Below are 27,538 nucleotides of genomic sequence, written 5' to 3' on the forward strand. Positions count from 1 at the left end.
CTTAACCAACTGAGCCACCCAGGTGCCAGAGTGTTCTTCTATTCACCGCTACGTTATAACCTAGACATGAGGTCCGTGGTCTGAGAGCCAGGATAGGCAGAGATCCTGGCTTTCCATCTCTCTCTGTCAGGGTCCTCAGCCTCCGCCCAAACGTGGGAAGCCCTGGCCGAGGTACATTTTCCCCTTTGTTATTTGCTGATCACCAATAAAAACATCTAGAACGTGGGGATTGCCACACCACCACCTTTGCTTCCTGTGGTTTTGTTTCCTCTGAAGTGGGATCCTTTTCATGGATTGTTTCAAAGACCACAACCTCCCCTTCCAAAAATGTAGAAAATGGAACATTGGCAGCCAAGAAAAGAGTGTACAGGAAGTCGTATGGAAGATAATTGATACAGGCCCAACGGACAAAACCATCATTCTTACCAGATCTGCATCCCCTTTCCCCTCTTAGAAAGAGCGTATGTCTTGGCCAGTGCAGTCCAATAAGTCTCTACAATGAGGGAAATGTTCTCTCTTTTTGCTTTCGAGCATGGAAGCTGCCAGCTGCATGTGGCTTATATGGAGCACTTGAAATGTGCGACAGGGATACTGCACTTTAAATTGTATTTCGTTTTAATTACTCCAAATCCAAACAGACACCTGTTGCTGGTGGCTCCCATATTGGACAGGGCAACCTCAGGCAACGTCTTTAGCAATTAATCCGCAACTAGCCGAGAAATCCGTAAACTTACAAAAGCAAGTTGGGGAGAAAAACCCTGTGTCGGCTCGTAAAGGGTCCCTATGTAGGATGCCCTTGCATCCAAATGAGTACCATTCTCTTGCCTTTCTTCTGTTTTGTGCCTTTGTTTTGGAACACTTTAGTGGGTGTTCCCTGACAGCTGGGCATTAGAAAAAACAGGACAGTGGGAAGAGAGGCTTATCAGAACCAGCTGTCTTGAGGGTAGTAACTCCAGAGCCTCAGTGTAAAAGCAGCTGTTAAAACAACTCTCCTCTTGTGCGTCTTAGAGTTCAAGTTCATCGTGGCAGTAAGTTCAGTTAGGGAAAAAGAGTGTTTATGTGTTCAGTGGGCCGAAAGGGCAAGGCGTGATTGATGCTTTTTAGGAGAAGACAAAAATGGAAAACACCAGGTAGTCACCTTGTAGAAGCTTGAATTCCAAGAGATCATTCCCTCTTTGAAGGAAGTCTCCGGAAGGCAGCTTTTCATATTCACGGAGCCCTGTAAGGTAAAGGTTGAGCAGATTAGCTTTAAGGGGCTGTGTTTGAAAGATACTTCTGAAGAATCAGAGCTGAGGCAATGTCTTCTCCACCACTGTGGTTCTCATCATTTAACTTGGCAAAACTTAGCCTCCCCAGTGATAAGAAAACCCTTATGGATTCATTCACATTCGTACACCATACTGACACACACCCCTGCCTTGAAATTAAAATGTGGGCAACAGCGTTGGCTGCAGATTGAATGATGATGTCATCAATTCTCTCTCCCAGTGGCCAGATAGCTGTTTGTTTTTTCCTTTAGAGTGACATCTGAATTAAACTATAAACCACTCAGGTGAAATCTTTTTAAGAAGCACTTATTAACTTATGCTCACAGCTTGGCTGCATACATGGGAAATGGGAAATAAGTAAAATAATTCTCAGGATCTCAGAAAGTGGATGAACTGATAGCTTCAGGTATCCGCAAAAGAGCTGTTTCTCCCTTCACTTAATTTTGTACCAGGTATTTCTTTCCACAATTATAGGAAGGGCTTTGATTTCTTTGATTTTTTTTTTATTATAACAATCACTTGTATTTTGGAATCTTTACTTTTTGCCAGGAATTCTACAAAGCAACTCGCCCATATAGTCTAATTTAATCCTCTCTACTTGATGAAGTTAGCGTCATGTTGGGTCTAGGTCGCACTGTTGAGAAGGGGCTGAGGCAGGACTTGACCCTGGGGCGTTCTGCCTTTCAAGCCCCAGGTTTTAACCAAGATATAATTCCCTCATCTTCCTCTTTAGTTGGTGAAGTGGCAAAATGCAACCTCTGTGGAAAGAGGAAATTTAAGATTTTCTGTTCCCCCAAATTGTAACGATTTGACACATTCTGGAATTCCTGAGGCATTAACAAATTTTGCTCAGAGTTCTGAAGGGAGGAATATGAGAAAATTGTTCCTCTTAAAATTAAACCAAGTAAAAAGTAAAATTTGGGTTTAGAAGATTTTGAGGAAAAAAAGCATCCTCATTTATTTATTAAACATGCATTGGGCGATATTTCTGACATTTTAATATGCAAAGAGCAATGAAATAACTTGGGGTAGTCAATCTAAGTGTTTTCTGTGTTCAGTGGATGTATAGGTAACAGGACAATAGATCAGGTTTTGTTAAAGCCAGTTGGGGGATTTGCAGATGCATGTGGTGATGTGGTTTGTTGTCGAATGTAATCTGCTTCCCTACAAGGGAATTATGAAAAAATGATGAAATTAAAATGTATTAAAAAGTGATTTCACACTAACAGCTCTCTGGTTGAAATAAAACACATCAAATGCACTGAGATACCTTCCCAACTGGTTCTTGGGCTAAATCTAAGCTCTTCCTTGAGCAACGCTGAGTTTCCTCTATTCCCATTGGTAGGACAGTCATCAACTCTGAGTTCTGGCCTTACATTCTGTTCCTTTCTTCACCCCCCCCCCCCCCCCCCATCGTCCCAACCACTGTATTCCTCTATCCACATGGCTGCTGGATGATAAGACTTGGTTATGGTTTGGGAGCTGTGTGGGATCTAGAGAGGGAAGACGTAGCAGAAAAAAAAAAAAAAACACAGTGGGCTCGTTTGCTTCTTCTTAGCTAAGACAAAGGAACAGATACAGTCACCACATTTCAAGTGAAAAACCTTTTAACCAAATCATTTTACTTTCCCCGAACCTTAATTTCCTTTGGGCTGAACAGGCCTGCCATTGAAGCTTGTTGCCTTACTCCAAGGGGCATACCATAAGCAATTTTGAAATGGATGAATGAATGAATGAGCCTGCTACTCAGGAGCTGAAATCCTTATGGCATTGGCCTAGAAATATGAAAATTAAGAGCTAATCTGTATGAGGGAGTAATTAAAAAGAAACACATAGGATTGGATGTTGGTGGTGTATCAACAGTGATTTCCTGACTTGGGGAGTTGTATGGCATTTATGTAGGAGAGTGTCCTTGAATTGATGGGACATTATGTGTATAAGTAATATATACATGTGTGTATACATATATGTATATATATATATATATACACATATATATATACACATACATTACATACGTATATACACATATATATGTATGTATACACACATACATATACATACATATATACACATGTGTATGTATATATATGTATGTATATATATATACGCCATTATTAAATAGAGGGGGTTGTTGTAATATGCTCGCAGTTGGAAAACCTAGATAAGGGGGATAAGGGAGGTCTTCATGATGGTCTTGCAATCTTTCTTTAAGTTTGATGTATTTCAAGATAAGCTATTGTTAAAATTACTTAAACATAAATAGGTTCAGAGTGTGTATTTTACTTCACAAGGAAGTGAAGGGTAGGTCTCTGGATTTATTCCAGGACTTACAAGAATTCTGATATATATTAGCTATTTTTATTCTCAGATTTCCACTAGCACATCATAACAAAAGTGAGTTCTGTAGCCAGGGCTCAGTAAAAATCTTTCTCAGTGTTTCACTGGTTTATGTCCCATGACTTTCTCTTCCCCTTGTCTCTATCTCCCTTCTTCCCTTGGCCCCCTTGTACCCATGCAACTAAGATGAAAGGCCCCTGGGAATGGTGTGGTTTTTATTCCTCTTTTTCCCAGGGAAACCCAGACTTTCATAGCAAGTCGTACCAGTAAATTCCAGTAAATACTTGGTTGTATGCAGATTCACCTTTTTTTTTTTTTTAGATCTACTACTCCCCAGTAAAGCCCAGATTCCATTGAAAACTAAGGATTGTGGTTCTTTTGTTTGTTTTTTTCCTCCAAAAACGTGTGTTTATTTTCCTTGCACTTAATAAAAAGCCCTCACCCAACCAACTCACCTATTTCTGCATTACAATGTGCCCTTTCTTGTTGAAATCATGATTTCCTTCTCATTGGTTGTCTTTTTAATCATATGTGAAATATCCGGGAACTCTTAGCGGTGGCAGGCCAGGGACATGATGTCAGGGAGGAAGTGCTGTCCCGAAGAGCGTGTTTGTTCATTGTAGTCATTGCTGTGTGTGGGAATTGGTTTCACGTTGTCCATGTCACGTTCTCTGGAGACCAGGACTTCCCAACTCTTTTAGCCTAAGACCTTGATCTTGGATTGATGTTCAGCAGGCCTTTTACCACTTCCTTCCATGAAAAAGCTCTCTGTGCCCCACCATGGCTATTAAATCAGTTAAAATCAATTCCGTTTTGAGATTTTGTTGAAGGACTTTCTGAAAACCTTAGGATAAGTCAGTGGTTTTCAACTGGGGGTGATTTTTACCCCCTGGGGACATTGGGCAACGTCTGGGGACTAATGTCTCAAATGGGTTGGGGGTGCTACTTGTATCTAATAAATGGAAGCCAAGGATGTTGATAAGCATCCTACAAGGCACAGCATAGCCCCCAACAGCAAAGAATTATCTCACCCAAGATGTTGACATGGTACCAAGGTTGTGAAACCCTAAAGAGACATCTGGTGAGGAGAGGGAGGACTCCTCAGCAAAAGTCAAACTCAAGGTCACAGATGCAAGCCCCATGGAATGTCACTGGCCAGCTATCAGAAAACAGTTCTCTCCAGAGAGTTGAATTTTCCATTATATATTATGTGGGATTGTGGGAAGCCATCAAGGTCAGTCAAACATTTTCAAGGATGAGCTGAAAATATGAGGCCTCAACGTTGTCTTACCAGACTGAATTTGCAAACCAATGAGTAGAGTCCCTCCTTCTTTTTTTGAAGTCGGGAGGGAGAATTGTTATAAATGTCTACAAATGTGTCCAATGTAACGCGTAGACATTCTGCATGGCAATTTTGGCAGGAGTGACCAACTTTGGAAACAAAGGCACACACGAGGATGGGCATTTCTAAAAGGGGCTACTCTGCCATGTTCAAACCTTTGGATTGTTCTGGTAGCACTGATAGTTCATACTTGTATGTTGCTTTTAACTCCGTGTTTCCAGCATCAGTATTTCCCTCATCCACGATAGAATTTGCAACATGTGTAATAGTCCGGCTGTATCTAGGAATTGGTGTGTCAGAGTTGAACATTTTGGTTTTTCTTTTGGATACTTTTAAAAAGTAGGATTCACTCCTCATTTGCATTTGATCAGAGAAGTAGCAGAGTGTATTTCTGATTAGAGACTAAGGCAGAGGTGCAGAAAGTCTTGTATGGGTTGTAAATAGGAGTGAATCAGGATACCCCCGTCTCAGCACTGTTGACCTGTGGGACCAGGTAGTTTTGTTGTTGGGGAGCTGGTCTGTGCATGGTAAGATGTCACACAGCATCCTTGTTTCTACCCACTGGATGCCAACCATCGTCTTGGTTGTAATAGCCAAAAATGTCTTCAAACGTTGCCACATCCCCTGGGCGGTGATATTGCCTCCTCCCTGCATCTCTATGGATTTCTGACAGTAAAACTTTTCTTTCCATATTCTCATGGGCATTAGGTGGGCTATATATAGACTGCAGCATTTCCCAAATGTGTCTGATACAAAATTCCTATTTTTTTTTAAGTCAGAGAAGTCCTTAAAGTTATAAAATTAAAAATTAAAAGTTATAAAATTCCTTTCTCCTTTCTGGAAAGATAAATTGTTACGTTGTAGAGATCAGCAGGTTTTCACCATCAATGCCTTCAATTATTTCCCACCAGTTTTTTTTTAAATCCTTAAGAGGAAGCCATACGTAGGTGATCAGCTTTTCCAGATGTGTGGCATTAAGTTGGCTTTTCAGCGCATGAACCTCTGAGGAAGAAAGTTTCTGAAGCTCTACCTCTCCTCTTCCCTTTGCCACTTTGCAAATCTTCCGTGCTCTAGCAGAAAGCAAATGCCGTGTCTCCAACCTCCACACCACCCATACGAATATACCTTCCAAAGAGCAGGCTCAACTCTGAGCATGGTGGGTCAGAGAACATTTTAGATGATGCCTCTCCTGGTCCTAGAATGAAAATCAATCTCAGTACTTCTCCTTCAAAAAGGTCACAAAACAGTGGCCACATAAACACTAAACACAAAACACTATTTTGACTCCAAAACTTTTAGACCGAAGAAATCTGTCAGTAGAGGAGAAGACAAGCACAACAAGCCCCAAGATACTGTTATCAACCTCAGAAGTTTTCTGGTAGGATCTAAGTCCTAATGAGATATTGTTTTTGACCCACAACGTTTAATGTATTTTTGATGGAATGCCACAGAAAATTTTATTAGAAGATCTGGACACTGGTGCCCGATGTAGAAGAGAGTTCTCCATAAGACAAGTGAGTGCCACCTTCCAGAATTATCTAGAACCTTAAATTACCAATGGACTATGTAAAAATGACTTCAAAATTAGAAATTGACTTTTGCCTTTTACCTGATTATAATCCGAATTATAAACCTAATTATATTTATATAATTTAACTGGAAGTGGAGACATAATAGCAACGACCCCCATTTACTGAGCATTTGCAGTGAGCCAAGCCCTGGGCCTGGTGCTTTTTTGTGCGTTATTACTAATATTCATAAAATCCTTGCAGAATGGACCTTATTACGTAATAATGGATGTAATAAGGCCCATTCTGCAGGTGGGAAAACTGAGCTTCCGGAGGTAAGCAATTTTCCCAACATCATATGATCAGTAATTCTTGAAGCCCCACCTGACTGACTCCCAGGCCCCACGCTTTCCTGTTTCCTCTCTGGTAGGGCTTTCAAAATTTCTAGAACTAGTGATTTTCGATTTGTGACACATGCAAGAAGCTAGCTCTTGCACAAATGGAAACCAGTGTAGCTCTCCTCTGCTTTTAAAAAAATCCATTGAAGCTGAGTCCTTAGTCTTGAAATGTTTCCCAAGGATTTTCAGCCAGGTTCCTAGTTTCGTTGACCTTACTTATCGAAAGTGGGAGGGAGCTGAATATTTGCATTTTTAAACAGAAAAATTTTGACAGTTCACTTGGTGTTGAATGGTTTTCAAAAAAAAAAACAAAAAAACAAACAAAAAAAAACAACAACTCCGGAATTAGGCTTGGTCACCCAGAATTCCCCAGCCAGTGCTCCGAAAGGGCCTGGCTTCCCCCGGAACATTTACGGCACCCTAGGATGATGGGAATTGATACATTTTTAAGGAAACTTCTGCTGGACTAAGAAAAGTAGGGCTTTCTGAACACAACCTGATCCTAATATTTGGGTCACAGTCACACCACTTAATAGGTCTGTGGTGGCTGGTTTATGGAAGGTGTAGAGGACGGTGGCAGTCATTGATTTCTATCGAATTCGCCCTAAGGTTACGAAATCTCAGGACTCCGTGTTGCTTTGGCAGCCCTGTATATCGTATATTTTGAGGGCCTTTTCTTCAACGGAAGGGAACTTACAAAAAAAAAAAAAAAAAAAAAAAAAGTCCATGGGCACCGGGGTGGCTCAGTTGGTTAAGCATCCAAGTCTTGATTTTGGCTCAGGTCGTGATCTCATGGTTGTGAGACTGAGCCCTATGCCGGACTCTGCTCTGAATGTGGCGCCTGCTTAAGATTCTTTCTCAGCCCCCCGCCCCCGCTTGTGCGTGCTGTCTCTCTCTAAAATTAATTAAATAATTAATTATTGGGAATAGCAAGTGTGAGTTTTCGGAGGTGTTTTGGTTTGGGTTTTGGTTTGGTTTTTGCTTTTACATCTTTGCAGCCAGAATGGAGATAGAAAATACCCAACCTACATAGAACCCCTTTGTGTTCATACATTTCTTTATAGGTTGCTTTCAGTCTGTATATTTACATTTTTCCACATGGGAAAAGTATCATTCTGAGGTGACATCTTTGGGGGTGAGAAACAACATTATGTGATGCTTGGGGTACAAGACAGTCTCAAAGGCTTAGAGCTGACTTTCAACAATAGTCTTGCCCTTGCAGGGGCAGAGTAGTATTCTGAGTTCCTAGCTTCTGCCTTTTGCTGTTGGTCTTGTGTTATATTCTCACATAACCTTCCTCTTAGGTGTCCCCTGTGCAGTATTTAGTTCTTTTTTAAAAAGTTTATTTACTGAGAGAGAGAGAGAGAGAGCAAGTGGGGGAGAGGAGGAGAGAGAGAATCCCAAGCAGGCTCCATGCTGACAGATGTGGGACTCGATCTCATGAACCATGAGATCATGACCTGAGCCAAAACTGAGAATCGGATGCTTACCTGACTGAGCCACAGAGGTACCCCAGTTTTGGACTGAGTAGACACAGGAGATAAGAGAGCACAATAGTTATTTATTTGGTCCTTACAATGAACTGAGCATTGTGCAGGATACTGACTTAATCCTTAAAAATTCTTGAGACATAAGTGGCCCTAGGTTCTTTGAGATGCTATTCATTCACTCATTCATGCATTCACTTGCATATTCCATAAGTATTTGAAGGGTTTTTTTTTGTAAGCCAGGCACTTCTCTAGCTACTGGGGATATAGCAGTGAACAAAAAAGACAAAAATTCTTAGAGAAGAGGAAAATAGCTTGGAAGGGGGGATGAGAACTGTACATTTAAGGAGTCAGGCAGGTATCCATTAAGAAGGTGAGATTTAAACAGAGATAAGCTGTGTGGATATCAAGAAGAAGAGTATTCTGGGTTAAGACCTAGAGACAGGTGTATTTCAGGCACATCTTAGCAATAGTAAGGAGGCCACTGTGGCTGGATTAGAGGTGGTGGGTGGTAGGATATGAAATTAGAGATAAGATTGAGGCAGTATAACGTAGAGGTAAATCATGGGATGGGGATCGAGGGGTTAGGCTATTGGAATGATTTTTGCTTACATTCGGTGAAGTAGGAAACCATTGTGGGGAGAGGAGTTGAGTGGGAACGTGAATTTGTTTTCAAAGACGGGTGCTGGCTTCTGAATTTAGAGGAAGCTCCTCGAGGAACAGAGTTCTGGAAGCAGGGAGAATATTAGGAAACCATTGCAGTAAATCACATGGGAGAAGCCCGTCAGTGAGTGGCTCAGATGTTCACAGTGGAAGCGGTGAGAATTGGTGGGATTCTGATGTATTTTTAAAGTAGTACCTAAGGATTAGCTGAGAGTTTCGATATAGGCTATGAGAGAAAGAGAGGTGGTGGAATGAGCCCAAATATTGGGCAGAGAATAAGCAGAAGTTGGATGGAATTTCCATTGACTGAGATGGGGAGAACTCCAGGAAGGAGTGGTTTTTGGAGGCGGACCAGGGCTTATGCTTTGGACATGTTAAGACTGAGCTGCTTGCTTATTCACTGTCATTTCATGTCTCTGTTGAGCAGAACTGGAAAGAGATACTTGCCGTGATTAAGCATCTTGCATAATATCACAAAGGAAGAGACAGCCCTGGTCAAACCAGGTCTGAATGATTCCAAAACCAAACTCATACCTACCACCCTCTTTGACTCAACCCTTGGATGTCCGTTTGAGTACATCTCAGAGTGGTGTAGGAATAATTTAAATTCACATAGAACCATTGACCTAATGTTAGCCACTTCAAATGCCACGTCATTCACGTAATAGCCATTTATGTTTTAGCTGGTTTTTATTTCTTCTTGTCTGATCCTTTCATAATGGTGCTTTGGAGCCATTTCTTTACCAAGTGATAAGCAGGAGGAGAAGCAAGAAAAGAAACGTGGACGAGGGGCGCCTGGGTGGCTCAGTCAGTTTAAGCGTCCCACTTCAACTCAGGTCGTGATCTCACAGTTCGTGGGTTCGAGCCCCATGTCGGGCTCTATGCTGACAGCTCAGAGCCTGGAGGCTGCTTCGGATTCTGTGTCTCCCTCTCTCTCTGCCCCTCCCCAACTAGCACTCTGTCTTTGTCTCTCAGAAAATAAAAAAATTTTAAAAACGTTAAAAATTAAGAAAAGAAACACGAATGAATAGTGCCTGTTAACAGCACCTTGGTCTGATCTGAACTCCCAATAGAGTAAAGCAAAGTTGGAGGATGAGCGTCTAATTCAACAATGGTTAAGATAATCTTTTTTCCTTCCTGCTATGTTTCTCTGGATGCAGACTCAAATATGTATGCACGTTTCAGTTTTGGGGTGGCATTGGTATCCACCGGAAAGCAAACTAATTACATAAACTACTTCTCCCCCACCCCTGCCAAAAAAAAAAAAAAACAAACCCAAAAAAGTTGTAAGTTTTCCAGTATAAGATGTTGGACATGTTGGCATGTAAAGATGTTCCTTTCGTGCCACGCCAATGGAGGAAGGTCCAGATACACAGAGAAAGCAAGACTGTGGAAGAGGCAATGGAATAAACTTGGTCCTGGTGTCTTTAAAATGACTGAATGACCGATAGACTAGTTCTTTTGGAGGAGGAAGAAGTTCCTGACTGCCCTGTAGTATCATGAGTGGGTGTTCCTGAGCATTGTCATCTTCTAGAAGAATGACATCTCCAGGTAACCTCCAGTCACAGTCTGCCTGCAGAGTGCCAAGAAATTCTGGTCACTGTTCCCTCAGCTGTAGCTTTGCCAGAAATCACTCAGACACTTCTTCACTTACCTTTGCAACAGCTGAGACCTGGCACAAATATCTCACCTCCTATCCCCCTATGTTCCAGACTGCCTTCATGAATAATCCCGGGGTAAGCACAGGGATTCTGTCCTGTGTCATCTCTGTCCTTCTGTCATCTCCACCTCTTTCCTGCAAGATTATTCTGCTGATGTCAGATTACAAATAATCATCACCTATAACCTCGAGAGGCAAACAAAGTTGTGTAAAATTAGTCAGTGTACTTAGAAATGGGGAGTCGGAGGGCATGTTAGGGACAACAGAGCCTGGCCATGTACTATGCCTCAGATTCCTGGGGGCACCACTGCACGTAGCCATGAGAAAATTCAGCTTTTGCAGATTTTGTTGGTTGTTATTCTTTGTCTTGATGGGGAGGAAAACTGTCATATTTACATTCTGGCAGAACAAAAAGAACCTCAATTCGGGTTTCATGACTCATGTAGCTAATTTCATATGCTGTTCTGTTTAATGTGAATATTTGTTCCCCGCCCCCCATAAGATGTTACATTAAGAGGTTAGGAGGAGACAGCTGGAGAGCCCTGTGCCTCCTAATTCTTGGGGGTAACGGGAGGTGGAGGGCGTGAGCCCTTCTTACTGTCTCCCCTTATTGGCTTGGCCCTCCCATCCCCCTTGTGAGCCATCTGTGGGGCCACCTACTTGGCTGTAGTATTGAGAGCAGCCTTCGAGTGTGCCCCAAGGGTTGACATGTGATCCTTAGTTCCTTTTCTCCCACGGTCTTAGACCTTTGGAGTACTGCAAAGACTGTCGGTGATGGGGGCAACGGAGATGGAAGGATGGCCTCGTGCCCCATCCGGCTGGGATGACCGTGACTCGCGCATCTGCTTTCTTCCATGGTGTTCCCTGCCAATCTCCTGCTTTCTCGGCTCCTTTTCATGGTAATAAGTGCCATGGTGGTCCTGGACATAAACAGCCATCAGGCAGGCCTGTCAACATTGGCTTTACGCCCTGAAGTCACAGCCCTTGTTTCCTGGCAAAGCTTTCTCTCCCTCCTCAGTCACTCGGCTTCCCCGATGCCCCCCGACCAGAGCCATTCATGGGTTGTGAGAAGCCCTAACTGTGTGCACACCCACCAGTTAACAAATAACTGTGACCACTGCCACGGCAGAGCCGAACAGAGCCAGGAAGTGAGTGAATGGGCGTGCAGTAATGGCGATCCCTGGTGTGGATTCTGTGTCTCTAGACATTAAAGAAATAACATAACAAGAAACAAATGAGAAACATAAGTAGTCCCTCAGATAATAAGTATGAGCAGGAAATGGTGGAGTAGGAGAAAGATGTGGCATTCAGATGTGGGGTCCTTGTCTTCCTCGTCTTCCTGTCTTCTCTGGTCAGAGAGACCGTATTAATAATAGTCGATAAAAGTGAAAAGGGCACCGCAGAAGCAGAGGAATCTTCGACATTTATGTCTGTTCTGTGGATTGCTCTGTGACCTTTGGAAAGGAAAAGTCTTCGCCCTTTCACTTGGGTCAGATGTTGCCTAAGTCCCTCCCTTACTCAGCAGTGCCTGTGTTAGAACGTTAATCTGAGACTCCATTAGTTGACATACTTTTTTTTTTTTAAATACCTTTTTAACCACATGCTGGGGGGTATTCTAAAAGACTCTGCTGAGTAGAAATAGTGGTAGTGATGCGAGTGAACGTGCATCGATTTCTACACTGCTTGGCCAAAGCCCCAGGAGCTCCGTCTATATGCAATACAGTCGTACATGTATACCGTTGTTCCGCTTAATTGTAACGTAACTCTGTTGAGTGTAGACTGTGCTGTTGTCCCCGTTTTACAGAGCTGAGAGAGGTTCGGTAATTTGCCCCAGATGGCCCCGAGGTGAAATGGCAGGTGGCGTGCCAGTCTAGCACTGCCTGATGCCCAAATGCCCTGCGCCCTGAAATGCTGTGTTTTAGAACAAGGTGAAGACAAGTAGTAAGCTTTTGTTTCCTGTGCTGGCAGTTGTGCGCCTCCACCCGTCGGAATTTGTTCTTAGCTGGTGTCCCGAAACAGGAGCTTGTTATACTCACTCTTGTTCATACTCATGTCTGCTGTCCGTCAAAGCCAGAGGCGGGAGAATCTGTGCCTCCCTTGCTAGTCCCTGTTGGGACTCTCCCTTTGGAATAGAAAGAGTCAGGATGGCTGGTTAGCCATGGCTGCTGAACAACACGAAGAACGCCCGTACTTGGCTACAAATCCCCGGGGCGATGGCGTTCTGTGCGGGGCACGGGAACTCCTAGTTCTAGGCGTGCATGTACTCCTTCCTCGCTGTGTCACTGTCAGCATGCCGTGTCTCCTTTCCTCTTGTGTTCCATTTGTGAGATAAACAGACGGACTGGATAATCTTTGAGATGCCCTTACAGCTCAGACATTTGAGAGATTAGCCCTCGGTGAATGGACAGGCCCACATTTCCATTCATGACCATGCAAAGAGCCATTCATCAGTGAACGGAAATAATCATTCGCCCCGTGACATCAGGCGGGCCCCAAAGGGTGAATAAACCCTGAAAAATGGCCAAGAGAAAATCAGGGTGTGGCTTCAGCCCAAGGGAAATCTGGCCCTTTATGTATGTGGCTGTTTATTTGCCCACTAAGCGACTTTCTTCCCAGGGTCCTAAAGATGTTAGGAAAAAAGTAATAAAGTCAGACATACTAACTCTGTATAGGTACTGTCTCCCTGAGAGACTCGAGGAATCAGAGGCTTCAAAAATAGGCTCAAGAGACGTTCCATTGAGGTCCTTGCTCTCTGTTGTTGACTTGAGTGAGCAGGGGTGAGCACCTTGTTTTCCTCTCCAGTCCCTTTCTTCAGTATAGCTTAAGGAAGAAAGTGGTGATTCTGGAGAGGACCTGTTTGAAGACCAACTCTGTTGCTTCCTGGCTTTGTGTCCCTGGCTAAGTGACAGCACCTCCTTGTTTCTCTTTATCTGTAAAAAAGGAATCCTCAGGGGTGCCCGGGTGGCTCAGTCGGTCGAGCGTCCGACTTCGGCTCAGGTCACGATCTCGCGGTCTGTGAGTTCGAGCCCTGCGTCGGGCTCTGTGCTGACAGCTCAGAGCCTGGAGCCTGCTTCGGATTCTGTGTCTCCCTCTCTCTCTGACCCTCCCCGCATTCATGCTCTGTCTCTCTCTGTCTCAAAAATAAATAAATGTTAAAGAAAAAATTAAAAAAAAAAAAAAGAAATCCTCATAGTCTCTGAGTCACACGGTCGCTGTTGGGATTAATGACAGAAGCCAGTGTCCTTCAGCCCAGTTTTCCATTCACAGTTAAGAGTTCAATAAAAGGTAGCTGGTGTGATTTCCAATAGCTCTGCTCTGACTGAAAGAGGGGTCCTGGGGTGGCCTTTTTGCATCTCAATAACTTGTGCCAAATCGGTTCAGCCCTCACACTGTGGGTCAGATTCCGAGTGGTTCTTTCTTTGTGACATTTAGGCAAACATGACGTTTCGTTTAGAGCACACTTCTGTGATGCCTACAGATTTCACGTGTCCGTTCGTTCCCGCAATTATTTGCTGGCTGCCTACGGCGTGGAAGGCAGTCTATAAGCACATGTGAGTGATGGCTGCTTTCTTTTTCCTCGGTGGCAAGCCCACGTGGTGTTCCAGGCCCCACACTGAGCTGTGTTTGAAACTCTGATCCCTAAGTCCAGATCCTTGTGCTCACGTCCTGGCTTCCCCGGAAACGGCGTTCGCAGGCTGGTTTCGCCTTCCCCACTGGTGCCATGCTCCTGTATATGCCCTTCGTTCCTCCCCGTAACTGGCAAAGGCAGATGCAAACCTCGGGTGTGAGCCTCACGTCCTTTCTGACAGTACATTCTGCAGGTGAGGCTTGACTTTGTGTTTTGTTCAACCAAGTCCAAAGGAGACTAGAATCAGAAAGAGCCTGCTGTCCGTGAAAGACACAAAGGAACATTTTTTTAAATGGAGGGATTTGGATGTTACTTTCACATTTTAGGGACGCACAAGGGAAAGGCACATCATGATTAGTTCAGGGTCCTGCCCCCAAACTGAGCTCTGTTCGTCGGTCTCAGAGGGATGGTTCGCTCCCTGATTGGCAAAACTCCTTCCATCAGGAGAATCGTGACTTCACTTGGTCATGGCATGCGGTCTCTGTCCTTCCTCTCGGCCTCCGAGCTCTTCCTTACCTGCTGGCAGCCAGTCCCGTGGTTGGATATATGGGCTAGTTGATCAGCATCCTCCATCACACGTTACACATAAACAGAATGTTTCCGTTTATGTGACTGTGTATTTGCAGTATAAGTGTCTTTCTTCCCAGGGTCCTAAAGATGTTATGAAGAAAGTAATAAACATGTTTCTCGCGTTTGCTAGATCCCTTGGAGTTGGAAATCACCTAGATATACAGAGCAGTGCCAGAATTCCGCCAGCTGTTCTCCTAGACCATCCATTAACCCCTGTGTAGTGAGCACCTGCTATAACCAGGCGGTCCAGGTCTATACCTCGGCCCCGCTGGTGCTTCCTCTAAGCCCCGGCATCTCCCAGCCCCATCGAGAAGCCTCCATCTGGCCAGATTCTCTGAGCACCCCTGACCTCCAGCCTCCACTTCTTATTCCTTCTTAGTTCCTTACGGTGGCCTTACCAATTCCGCGCTCTCCTCTGTCTTTGCACACATGTTCAGGTTCACGGCTGCCTTGGCAACACAGGAATCTCCCTCTCTCTAGGTCCTCAGCCCTTCTCATCCTGGCAGACACACTGGGGTTGTTTGCTGGCTCCTTGATGTCTGAGAGACCACACACGTCTACAAAAGTGAAAGGGCAGAAGCAGGGCATCGCGAATGCCAGCGGTAGCCCGCCAGACCCTAACCGGCACCATAACCAGGGTGGTTATGAGGACAAGCCCAGAGGAGAGATGATGAGCAGACTGCCCATGCCTTGAGTACATTGTCTCCAGCCAGATGAGTTGAAATGCAAGGATGTCAAACTCTTAAGACGTTAGGCGAGTAGACCGTGTTAAGGCAAGAGCTGAACAAAGCTTCACGTTAAACATCCCCTTTGAATGGCCTCACAGAAACAAAAGACTCAAAGCCCAGGCATTTGGGATACTGACCTTGATGTTTCTTTCTTTCTTTTTTTTTTTAATTTTTTAAATGCTTTTATTTATTTTTTAAGAGAAAGAGAGACAGAGTGTGAGCAAGGGAGGGGCAGCAAGAGAGGGAGACACAAAATCTGAAGTAGGTTCCAGGCTCCAAGCTGTCAGCACAGAGCCCCACAAGGGGCTCGAACTCACGAAATGCGAGATCATGACCTGAGCAGAAGTCACTCAATTGACTGAGCCACCCAGGCTCACCTGACCTTGACGTTTCTAAGTCACAAGGAGAGACTATACCATTGTTTGGGAGTGTTGTGCAAAGCTGGGGAGAAAGCATGCTCATAAACATGTTCGGTTGTTTCTCCAGAGGAGCAAACGTGGGACTCCAACTGGCAATTTAGGAGGCTATATCCACTGCCCATTTAAGGACTTAAACATTCCCCAGAGCAAGAACCCTGAGACATGTAGCCAACAGACAGCACATAGTAGATGATGCACTGAACTTTACTCTTAAATCTCAGTGATGCACATCGACTCAAAAGTCAGCGTCTGGAAAAGGACTGGAAATGATCAGATGGAAATTTCCCTCAGAGTAGAAGAGCTGAAACGTTTGTTTATTTGATTATCAAAATGACAGCTTCTTTAGAGAAATCATAATAGACCCACTCATGAACCTGTTAGATATGAAAATTTCCATAAGCAGCTTCTTTTCTTCACTGGTAAGTTAGAAAGCATGAGACGAAAAGTGTTTTTTTTTTTTTTTTTCTGATTAGTTACCTCGAGAATGTCCTTATCACTTTTAGATCTTCATTTTAGGCAAATAATATGTGAGTCATGCTGAACTATTGCATTCTTTTTTTCCAAGTCGGTTACATTCAAATCCCCAGATAAGAAAAACGCACGTAGGAATGGGTGGGATGTAGCTAATCTAGATGTTAACAGGATGTTTAAGGCATCGTATTTGGGAACTCCTTTGTTCCCTTTCATTTGAAGGGCAATAGGCATGGGTCACACCAGTAGTGCCCCTCAGATGAATTAGTATCAGCGATGTTAGTGATAATTTAACTGTTTCCCTTGTGTTGGCATTGTCCTCAACAGACGTCTGTCCATCTGTGTTGCAATCATGTGGGGAGAGGTATCTAGAAAGCTTTGTGGTTACTTATACCAGGTTGGAAACACTAGTTATCTCCAATAACAGTACCTATCTCAATGGTTGTTAGGATGATTAAATGAGACGTTGCACGCACAGTCTTAGAGGAGTGGGTGGCACATAAATGAACGCCAGGATACTGTGCCTTTTCTCATTCTGCCTCTGTAGGTTGCTGTCTACTTTTAGACTGTCCCTCCGATGCCATGCAGATTACTGAATTAGCATTTTCATCAACTCTCTTTTCCCCACCCTTCATATTAAAGGACAGCTTGCTTGGATGATTTGTATGTTGAAATGATTATCCCTATAGGTGGATTTGTTTTAAGTTCATCCATGTTCATCACCATTATGCCTCTTTCTTCATTAAGCACCTTTTCCCACCCAGGAATCTGTATCTTTCAAGTTCAGCCTTTTTCCTACAGATAAATACATCCTTGACGCCCGGGGCTGTTTTCCCATCCCTGTAAACGTCATCACTGTCCGGTTGCCCATACTGCAAACCTAGGAGTCCCTCCTGAGTCTGCCTTCTGCCCTGCACCCCATGGCTGATCCACCACAAACTGTCATTTCTACCTTAAAAAAAAATAGGTCATAAGTCCACCAACTTCCCCCACCCCGATACCTCTGCACTCTATTTAGTATCACCATCACCTCTTGCCTGGACCAGTGTACTAACTCTTCCTGAGCAGTTTTACTATTTCCCTTCATGCTGTATGCCCATCCATTGTCCTCTCAGTAGCCAGGGTAGAATTTCTGAAGCAAAAATCAGACCATGTTTTGCCCTGATTTAAAACTCTTCTGTGATTTTTCCAAATCCAAATGCATTATGACGACCTGTGAGCTCTGCATGGTCTGGCCCTGGGGGGAAGCCTCAGGAGCCCTCTTGCACCCATGGCAGCCTGTGTCCTTCAGAGCACTCATTTCTGTTAATAAGCATGCATTTGTTTTTTGTCAACATTGCAGTGTTTTGATTAACACTGGCCTGTAAGCTCCGTGAGGGCGGGGAGTAGTCAACTTCGTTCACCACTGTATTTCCAGCCCTTCGCATAATTTTTGAAACTTAGTAGTTGCTCACATGTTTGTTGAATAAACACGGAGGAACTCATCCCAAATTCCACTTGTGCCCTTTGTTATTTATTCGTCCAAGGAAAGTTTCTAAGGACCAAAATTAGTCACTAACAATAGAGATTATTCTGTATGCAAGTCATTAGACCGGTGGTTTGTAGGAATATTTCTAGGAGCTTCCTTTTAAAAACCTTCCAGAATTATGTCCCAAGTCTTTATTTATGTCAAAGCACCATAGGTTGAAAGATGGGTATTTTTGTTTTGATCTGAATATTCAAATTGGGCTCCTTTCTTCCTCACTGTATGCTCTGTTAAGATTTCCAGATTGACCTCTCCAAATCATAATACTGTCATAAGATGAAGCCCAAACGAAACCAGCAATGTTTCCCTTTCCTAAAGTAAAAAGTCAGGGCCAAACCTATTAATATACATATTTCAAAATAATCTATTCGCTACTATTGAAATCTTTACAATGATTTGTGTTTACTAGAGAAAGAGGTCTGGCACATTTATGAATGATATAACTTTGGACATGCTTGGTAACAGTGGTTGAATTAATACTAGGCTACGTGTTTTACGTGATGCTATTTATCTATTAGGCATGAAAGGGCACTTTGGTAATTTAAGTTAACAAAATCACAAAGTTAGTGAGGGCAATAAGAACTATTGAATAGGGGGCGATGACATGAAATCTATTCCCATTGCAATTTCACATTTTGTTCTTCATTCTTAAACTCATTTCCCTCTAAAAGTCAAGAACGTTATATTGGGAAGTAATGTGTCTTGAAAATCTGAGCCAGCAAGATTATGATCCAAGTGGTAATGACTTCTGTAATCGCTAATGAGGCAATGGACGTTGAATATCTCAGTGCACTCATTGGGGCCAGCCTCTTGCCTGTTCCACAAGAAGCTGTCATATCAAATTTTTGTCCTGACTCCGTGGGCGCTTTGATTCCTAGACCTTTCTGAGAAACCTAATCTGAAATCAAAGTCAAGTTCCTTAGATGTGGTCAGACAAGGTCACATTTAAAACAGTTCAGTGAACTTGCAGATCAAAGTTGAAAGGTAATGCCCCCCTCCCAGAATTGGCACAGACTTACCTGCCAGCTTACCTTTCGGTTTCTAATGTGGCTTTTTCACCTCCTTCCCAACGGACTGGGAAAATGAGAGTTTATCCTCTGAAAAATGGTAGGAGAATTTCCTTAAATCATTTCATTAGGAAATTGGACACAGTTGTATTTTGGAAATGCACATTTATCCACATCAGTGAATTGCAAGGCATTTGGTTGAAGAAGTATCCTGATCCTGCATAAAGTGAGTTGTGAGAAAGGCATCCTTTCTAATTCATAGGAAGATTTTTTAGAATCCCAGGATGTCATGGTAATTTCAGGTTCATTGGCTTTATTTTTTGGCCAAAATTGTCAGGATTTACCCGCACTCTTGAAGAACCCAAAATACTAGGCAGGATTGCTGCTGAAATACTACGGACATTTTTTTTCCCCGAATGCTATCTTCTTGCCGTGTAGAGCGTTGAGATATTACCTTAAATGGTGTTGGAAAAGGGGGGAGATGGTGACTCTTGTCAGGTATGATCTTAACATCTCACGACACGGGTTTTTATCAAACTCCATGTGATTTAAAAAAAAAAACACAACAACAACCTTGCCATTGCTTTATATTTCAGTGTTCTGTCTCTTGTGGTCGAGGGCATAAACAACGAAATGTTTACTGCATGGCAAAAGATGGAAACCATTTAGAAAGTGATTACTGTAAACACCTTGCTAAGCCAAGTGGGCACAGAAAGTGCAGAGGAGGAAGATGCCCCAAATGGAAAGCTGGCGCCTGGAGTCAGGTGAGCAATGCTTCTCCTCTACGACTGCTTCCTTACCTTGGGCCACGTGGCTGACACCGGCGTGTTGGTTGTGTTTGTCTGCACAGGTTTGGTTTTTCAGAGGGGAGCTTGGGGACGGGGAGGGATGACTCTTTCCGTCAGGATAGTTGTTACCTGGCCGAGTGGATTCCACCCTTGGGGCCTTGGGTAACACCTACAGTAGGATGGTTGTGAGAATTAATTCTAAGTAGTAGTAGATATTGATGTCAGACATCTAGCACGGAGGAGCCCTTTAATGCTTCGCTGATGGCATTTTTATCATCACTCACCACTTAAAAAAAACACTAACTCAGATGGCAGTAAGGTTGACTCTGGTCACCTCGCAGGGACTGGGTCTGAATTTACCTTTGAGGTTCTTAAAGAAAGGGCTGTCAGTGTGAAGTATTATAGCGAATGTTCTTAGATACAGCAGAAGTGGGAGACAGAAGTTCTCTCTCATTTGCTAGCTATGTGACCTTGGGTGATCTGTTTTCACCTTCCGGAGCCTACTACATTTAGCTCTTATGAGGATTTAATGCAATAATGAATGCCAAGTACTTAGTTCAGAGGTCTTAAATCTAAGAGGCTCTCAAGAGTAGTATTTGGTGTGGATGAATGTGATGTGTGTATCAGATGGGGAAGGGGTAAGTACCCAAGAAACTGATTGCAGTCAGACTCCGCTAATTCTAAACATTTGATAATCTAGCCAGGAGCTGGGTGAGAAAGTTTCCCTGTTGGATTCAACAAAGAACTCCAGAAGCTTCTATTTATCTGTAAATAATTGTTGTGTGAACTAAAGTCTCTGACACGTAATCCTTGAAGCTGATCTCTTTACTCTGTACTTGTACATTTTCTCAGCTCGGTTGAAGGTGCTTACCTAATAGTAATAAGGTGCAGGGGAGCCTGGGTGGCTCAGTCGGTTAAATGTCCGACTTCAGCTCAGGTCATGATCTCATGGTTCATGAGTTCGAGCCCCACGTTGGGCTCCTCACTGACAGTGTGGAGCCTGCTTGGGATTCTTTCTTTCTGTTGCTGTCTCTGTCTGTCTCTGTCTCTTTCTCTCTCTCTCTCTCTCTCTCTCAAAATAAATAAATAAACTTAAAAAAAAGTAATAAGGTGCAGTTTCATATATTCTGTATATAATGTTGCTCTTCCCCTCCACTGATGTGCCTCAGTGAGGTTTTACTGACTTTGTGGTTCTCCTGTGCAGTGGAGAATCACACAGCTGCCCCTAGGAATAAATAGAAAAGTAGGTTCTAGGTTGCCACCCTCTAGATTTGGTTCTTTCAGAGCCTTGATCTTGATTCCCTAAAGCCTCAAAGAAGCTTTGGACAGTTGTGTTAACATGGGGAGGAGTTGGGAACCCTCCATTTTGATGTGACTAACAGAAAGTTCCTCTAGCAATGTGAATTTTTCCTAAAGGCTCTGAGCTGTCACCATTGCCCCACATGCACGCCCTCCCCCCACCATAGCCACTTCACAGAAATGTAAAACATGACCTGCATCATTCCCTAGAAGAGTAGCCTCATGCTTCTCGAGGCCTTTATCGGAATGACCTGTGTGTTTGTGTTTGTGTTTGTGTTTTAATTCAACAATCCAAGCATCGGTGCCCAGCCAGAGCTAGTTTCCCCTCTGGCTTCCCTACAGGATCAGATTTCAAGGCAGCGTTTCATATTGGTCTTCCTTAACGGTTTGTCTGAGTGACTGCTGTCCTCTGTAACTTCCAGCCCTTTTATTTGGGGAGCTATTCAATTCATGTAAAAGCCTGCAGCTAACATTATTTAAGATATTGCACTAATTAGCTTGTCCTCTTGTAGACTTTCATGCTCTGTTGCTTTTCTTTATGTTGCTTGGCCTCTACTTATCTATTTGCATCATGCCCTGAATATTAAGTTTAGAGCACGGAGATGATGCTCATTTTATAGGGCTATGTATTTGACATAGAGACAATTAAAAGAATCTTTCACTCTCTACTGGTAAACACAGAGTGAGTTTTAGCCCAGCATTCTGTGGTCTTTTGGGGAAGTCCAAAATTGCTTACAAAGCTGGGATGATTAGGTTTGAACCCTGTGGGGTTTTTTGAACATAATGTAATAGGATTATCAGACTGCCTCCCCAGAAAAGACTGCACCTGTTCAAAATGATTGCTTAGAAAAGTCTGGTCACCTTTGTAGAAAAATGCAAGTAAACACAGTTATGTAATGGTCTGTGGCCAGCTTTGAAATGCCCTGATTTGATCTGTAGAAATGAATTATAAAAGCGGGCAAGACAAGGTGCTGCGTGAGTAAAATCTGACTTGTGCAGTTTCGAAGTATAGCTGAAAATAATCAGACGCAGTGGTTGATGGAGAAAGACGGTCTGCGTGGTTAAAGACTATTGGCTTACTAATGATCCAATGGTAAACAGAAATGTCCCTAAGGCAGGGATACTGAAGCAAGAGTAATGATTACCCATTTGCAACAATGGTTGGAAGATTTTATGTCTGGTTCTTCTGTTTTCTGCCGGTAGCTATATCCTAGTCATCTCTTGTTGAAGGTAGGAAGAGGAATGAGTGCAACTTCTCATCATGTTGAAATGTCTGATGATGACAAGACGTGTAGAATGTTGGGGTTGGCAACGGGTATGCTGTGTTAATCTTCATAGTCTCGCCCTCAAAATTGGTGCTCTGAGATTTAAAGGGGAATGTTTCATTTCTCCATCTTTTGAAAATCTTCAATTTGTCAAGGAAATTTTTCCAGTAAAAGGAGAGCTTTTACTGGAAGACATCCAATAAGGACAAACTGAGGGCTGATGGGAGGTGGGAGGGAGGGGAGGGTGGGTGATGGGCATTGAGGAGGGCACCTGTTGCGATGGGCACTGGGTGTTGAACAGAGACCAACTGGACAATAAATTATATATTTTAAAAAAAGGAAAACATCCTCACTAAAACTGTAAAGCATTTTTAGAAGCTCATGTTCAATTTGTGTAGATGCTTTTGATCAAGAGGTAAGGGATGCACATGAAATTTTAAGACAAAAATCAGCCTCGAATTCTTGATTCAGTTTGAGAAATGTGAAGGCTCGGTAATCCCATGAAATAGAAGCATTCCTGAGTAAAAATCGTTTAATCTATCCTATTCTTCTAGAAAGGCTTTCCAAAAAAATGAAGGTCAGAAATAAAAAGATTAAATGAGCAGATTAGAGTAAAAGTAACACTTTATCGTCACTCAGCAGTCATGAATCTACGCAGTGGAGTCATTCATCAGTCCGAGATGCATGTGTCTCTCACACCTTAACCTCACTGTTCTCAGAATGGGCCTAACAGCTGACAGAATGCCATGATTTAATTAAAATAGACCTTTTTTGTAGCGATACAAAACATTATGCTTTGTCTTGCAATCAGCGGTGCCTTAGGTTAAGGGAAAATAACTAATTTTTAAAAGCTCCCCACCGTTCATGCCAAAATGGAAACTGGCAAGTTGCCTTGTGAATCCACCAGCCATTTTTGGTGAGGACTTTCCTTGTGAATCCAGTGAGAGCAGCTTGGTTTTGGTGTTTGATTCTGAAGTATTTTGCAAGTATTTAATGCAGAAACATGGCAAACGTGTAGCTCGTGTCCTTTGAGAAATCAAGGAAACCATGTGCACAGAGTCGGTGATGAGAAAGGGTCGCTTTCGTGCTTCGAGTTCTCCATTGTTTTGTTTGTATTTGAACTGTGAGCACTGATGTTGATTTGTGTGAACACAGGCTTCTCACCCACACTCTTGCTGACGTAGTACGGAAGACTGCATCATATTAGCACCATATTTTAAAACTGGAAGCCAAATTCTAATCCACAGTAACCATGGTACATTGCCTAGGGCAGAATTCACTTTGGCTGCTTTTGGGTTTTGTTTTTGCTGGAGTTGGAGTGATTATCTCTGTTCCTTGCCGTATTTGTGCACGATCTCCTTAAAAGGTTTATTAGGAAGTACAAAGATATGTCGTGTGCCATGCTTGGCATGGAGCTAAGCCCTCAGCTAGGGGGTGATTTTGTCCTTTGGGACATTAGGCAATTTCTAGAGACAGCGTTGGTTGTCACAACTTGGTGGAGGGCGGGGAATACACCTGGCATCTAATGGTTAGAGTCCACAGATGCTGTTACACTTCCTACAGTGGATGAAACAGCTCCCAGCAAGAAAGAATTATTAGGTTGAAAAACCCTAGTACAGAGCCAGGAACATAGTAAGTGCTTGGTAAAAGGTGGCTATTATCATTGGGACTGTTCTTATGTATTAAAGTTGGTTCCGAGAGTTCTTTTTCAAGCTAGTCCCTCCTCTAAATAACATCGCCACCATAATTTCAGCAGTGATTCTGGAAGAAAGTATGTAAACACTTTCCAGTTTTCAGGTATATAGGATTCCCCAGTGCACACCAGAGGGTGCACAGAGATTCTTTTTATCCGTGGAAGTAAGTGTCAAGGCCCCCTGTCAAGTTGGTGAGGCCTGCACACCAGCTAGCAATGCACAGTACCGAGAGCAGACAGATGAAACATAGCTCCCGGCTCAGTAGTTCGGAACGAAAAACACCTCCTTTCAGACCTGCGCATCCTGTGCCGGAATGATGGCAGAGGGAGCACATTAGCAGAGACTGCCCAACCTTTTTCTTTTACAAACCAACTAAAGCCTGTTCCAAATGGAACCAGAAGCATTAAGCACACACATGTGCACACAGCACAACCCTCACCACCTCCAGGGTCACGCAGAGGTCTTTCGATTGCTGTTTTATTCACGAGGTTTCCATACACATCACTCAGAATTCTCCGAGCAAGCCTGACTGGCTGTGTATGCAACTCATTGCCTCCCTTGAGACACAGTGCGGGCAGAAAAGTGCAACCCAGAGAGTTCACTCGGATGCAGCCTATTACATTCAGAATAAAGATGACCGTAGATGCAGGATTCAGAAAGGCAGAGCTCGTCCCTCACATGCCTTTAAGTCGTGTCAAAACTTTTATTTTTTATTTCACACCTGGCTTTGACATTATAAACAGAAGCCACGACGGCATGTTATATAGTTGAACTTTCCTGTGTCTTTGCCTTTTGAAAAAGTATTCAACACTGGAGGAAGTGATTTTTTTTAGTTTTGGATACTTATGGCTCTTAATACCTTACCTTCGTTGAACCATAAGTAATTTACTCAATAACAATAGCATCAAAAAGAGGTTTCATTTATTTAGAGCTTGAATAGGAGACACTCTGAAAGTCTTTCATGTTTTTTTTTTTCCTTTTTCTTTAGGTTATTAAAACGTTAGGAGACTTTGAATATATATCAGCCCTATGCCATGTTCAAATTTGTTTACCTAATGGTTCTTAGTCTTTCTTTGTATTTCCATTTCGATACACTGTTCTGGAAATGTACTCTTTTATATTTAAGACCCCAAATTCAAATGGCGGCAGGGTTTGTAGTCGTCATTGTTTGTTGTCGACGATGACGCCCTTGGAACATTTCTGTCATTCATGGGATGACACTCCCAAGTTACAGTTCCTTCATTTCCAGGGTAATCAATGGGAAACATACGTGTAGCTCCCGTGAGCCTTAAAGGGTCATTCTCTGTAGACAAGAGCATTACTTGTCTTCAGGGGCCCTCCTATTCCACCCAGGACACAATGACTTTAAAAGTCTGGTTCCTTCTGGGTCACAGACTCATTCAATCCAATTAATACAATTAAACCCAAACAATAGCAGCTGTGTTGCCTCAAAATATTTCCTTCTCTTTAGCTAGCTTTGATGTGAATATTTGAGCCCCTCCCTGGCATAGACTCATCTGAAATGATATGATTTCCCGAGCTGCCCTCTAAAGAGCACCAACTATTTTCTTAAAATATGAAATGATTGGGCGTGAATACCTTTCTAATTGAAAGGACCATGATTCTATTCTTTAAGACTTCCTCTTAGAAATACGGCTTTAATGTATGCTAAACTTGTTTTCTCAATGCCAGACAAATTAGCGGAGGCTGAGCTATCGCAAAAACTCAGGAACGATTTTAAATAAACGCAGTAATATGCTGTTCTTTCCAAGCAAATGTTGCCTTTGGTTTTTAACTGTCAAAACCTTAATAAAGACAATAATTCTTGGCCTGCCCGTAAGTGAGATTATGAAACCCAGCAATGAGGAAACCATTAAAAAGTTAATTTAAAGGAAAGTTAATTGCAGATTTAATATGGCGTTTTGCAACTTGGTCAACAAAATGCTTCAGCCTGATTCACAGTATTTTTCAGGGGCTGGAAACATGACGCCCGCCTGAAGAAATGGTTTTTCCTTGTCAGTTTTTATTCTTCACGTATTCATTTGAGGCTGTAAATAGACACTAACACTTTAGTGAATTCAGTAGTTTAAAAAAAATTCTTCTTTCCTCTATCTCCAGGAATAAGAGCAAGGAAAGAAAGAGACTGGAGAAAATAATTCTACTTATAAGGCCCTAAAAGCTTCAGTAATTTACTCTCGTTGGGTTATGCTTTTAATCTGCCAAGAAATTCTTCTTGTACAGCACTTATCTCCAATTTTCAAGAAACTGCAATCCTCCGGGATAGTAATCATTTGAGATTTTCATTTCACATGGCAGCACTATTTATTTTTTGATCGTATCGTTTCATAACGATCTCTCCCAACCTCTCCCATCTCCAAGACTTTTGGTATCTTTAGAGATTCCCCAAGAAAGGTAGAGATACTTTGCTCGCTCACCGGCATCGACAGGCAGTGAGTTTGCAGATTTAAGACATTATCTTGGGTCCCCTTCATTGGAAATTAGAAAGCTTTGTAATCGCAAGGAAAGTCATTGGATTAGGAGCGCATTCCCCATGACTGTGACCCTCGCCACTCCTGCCACACACACACACACACACACACACACACACACACACACCCTCCCCACCAAATGACCCAAAGCTCCCACTTACACAGTCTTTCTTCTTAGTGCTCTGTGTCCTGCGGCCAAGGCACACGGTGGAGAAGTGTGAGCTGTCAGACGGGAACACACAAAACAGCCAGAGAGACTGAGTGCAACCCCTACACCAGACCGGAGTCGGAACGCGCCTGCCAAGCTGCACCGTGTCCTCTCTATGCCTGGAGGGCAGAGGAATGGCAAGAAGTGAGTAGAGCCATGAAGTGGGCACCTGCCAGGCATTTCGCTCAACCCCCTTGCACCCATCACATCCGTTACCCTGAAAAGCCTTCAAGCACGGTGACAAGGCTGGCTGTTTCCCAAAAGGTTTGCTGTCAGACGGCAAGCGGTTCACTCCGACGAGGGTGGGAGAGCTCCTCCTTTTTATGCAGTTCCTACGTCTGTGTTCTTGAATGTTCCAAGTCTGGCTGCCTCCAGAAAAACTGTAACAGGCCTTGGGCCAAATGCATACAGCTATCTTTCACAAAAGGAGGGGGAGATGGAAGAGATATTTTAAATATGTATATCCAAGCTTTGTCATTCTGTGTCAGCTCAGACAGCCACAGGGCAGACTCCAGGTAGGACCTACTCTGTGTTTGTCTCCTTTCCGTGACTTGGGCTGTCAAGAAGACAGGCGGTCGCTTGAAGCCCCAGTTAATTAGTGAAGCATTTCCAACATTAAAAAAAAAAAAATGACGGAATCTGAAAAACAGCTCAGTTGATGCAGAAATAGACTTGTTTTCTCCCTCACCAAGTTAATGTTTAGTTAAAGAAAACACTATGCGTCCCTGGAGAAGAGCCTGGCTAAGGAAGGTAACACTTGGGCAGGAGATAACCTCCTTTT

The 27,538-nt window shown here is 43.1% G+C and overlaps 1 protein-coding gene and 1 long non-coding RNA gene across 8 annotated transcripts in view; one reads left to right on the top strand and one right to left on the bottom strand.

Moving 5' to 3' along the window:
- ADAMTS9 (ADAM metallopeptidase with thrombospondin type 1 motif 9) overlaps positions 1 to 27,538 on the top strand; it is a 163,410-nt gene that overhangs the window by 98,261 nt on the left and 37,611 nt on the right. For 2 of the 3 annotated variants that reach the window (XM_058726271.1, XM_058726272.1), the window contains 2 exons: positions 19,611 to 19,778; positions 26,728 to 26,901. In XM_058726271.1, the coding sequence (XP_058582254.1) occupies positions 19,611 to 19,778; positions 26,728 to 26,901 (342 nt within the window). The remainder of the gene's footprint in view (positions 1 to 19,610; positions 19,779 to 26,727; positions 26,902 to 27,538) is intronic. The other variant, XM_058726273.1, reaches the window with a different exon arrangement.
- Positions 97 to 27,346, bottom strand: LOC131509946 (uncharacterized). Of its 5 annotated transcripts, XR_009260816.1 has the most exons (9): positions 26,974 to 27,336; positions 26,711 to 26,876; positions 19,027 to 19,971; positions 15,263 to 15,421; positions 14,811 to 14,945; positions 11,327 to 11,586; positions 10,697 to 10,852; positions 4,064 to 6,145; positions 97 to 1,219 (listed from the first exon to the last, which is right to left on the bottom strand). It is a non-coding gene; the product is annotated as an uncharacterized LOC131509946 (long non-coding RNA). The 5 variants fall into 5 exon arrangements; XR_009260818.1 differs by lacking the exon at positions 97 to 1,219 and having other exon boundaries at positions 3,383 to 6,145; positions 19,039 to 19,971; positions 26,974 to 27,346; XR_009260815.1 differs by lacking the exon at positions 97 to 1,219 and having other exon boundaries at positions 3,383 to 6,145; positions 26,974 to 27,346.

Source organism: Neofelis nebulosa, chromosome 4 (genome assembly GCF_028018385.1).
Source record: "Neofelis nebulosa isolate mNeoNeb1 chromosome 4, mNeoNeb1.pri, whole genome shotgun sequence".
NCBI lineage: Eukaryota > Metazoa > Chordata > Mammalia > Carnivora > Felidae > Neofelis > Neofelis nebulosa.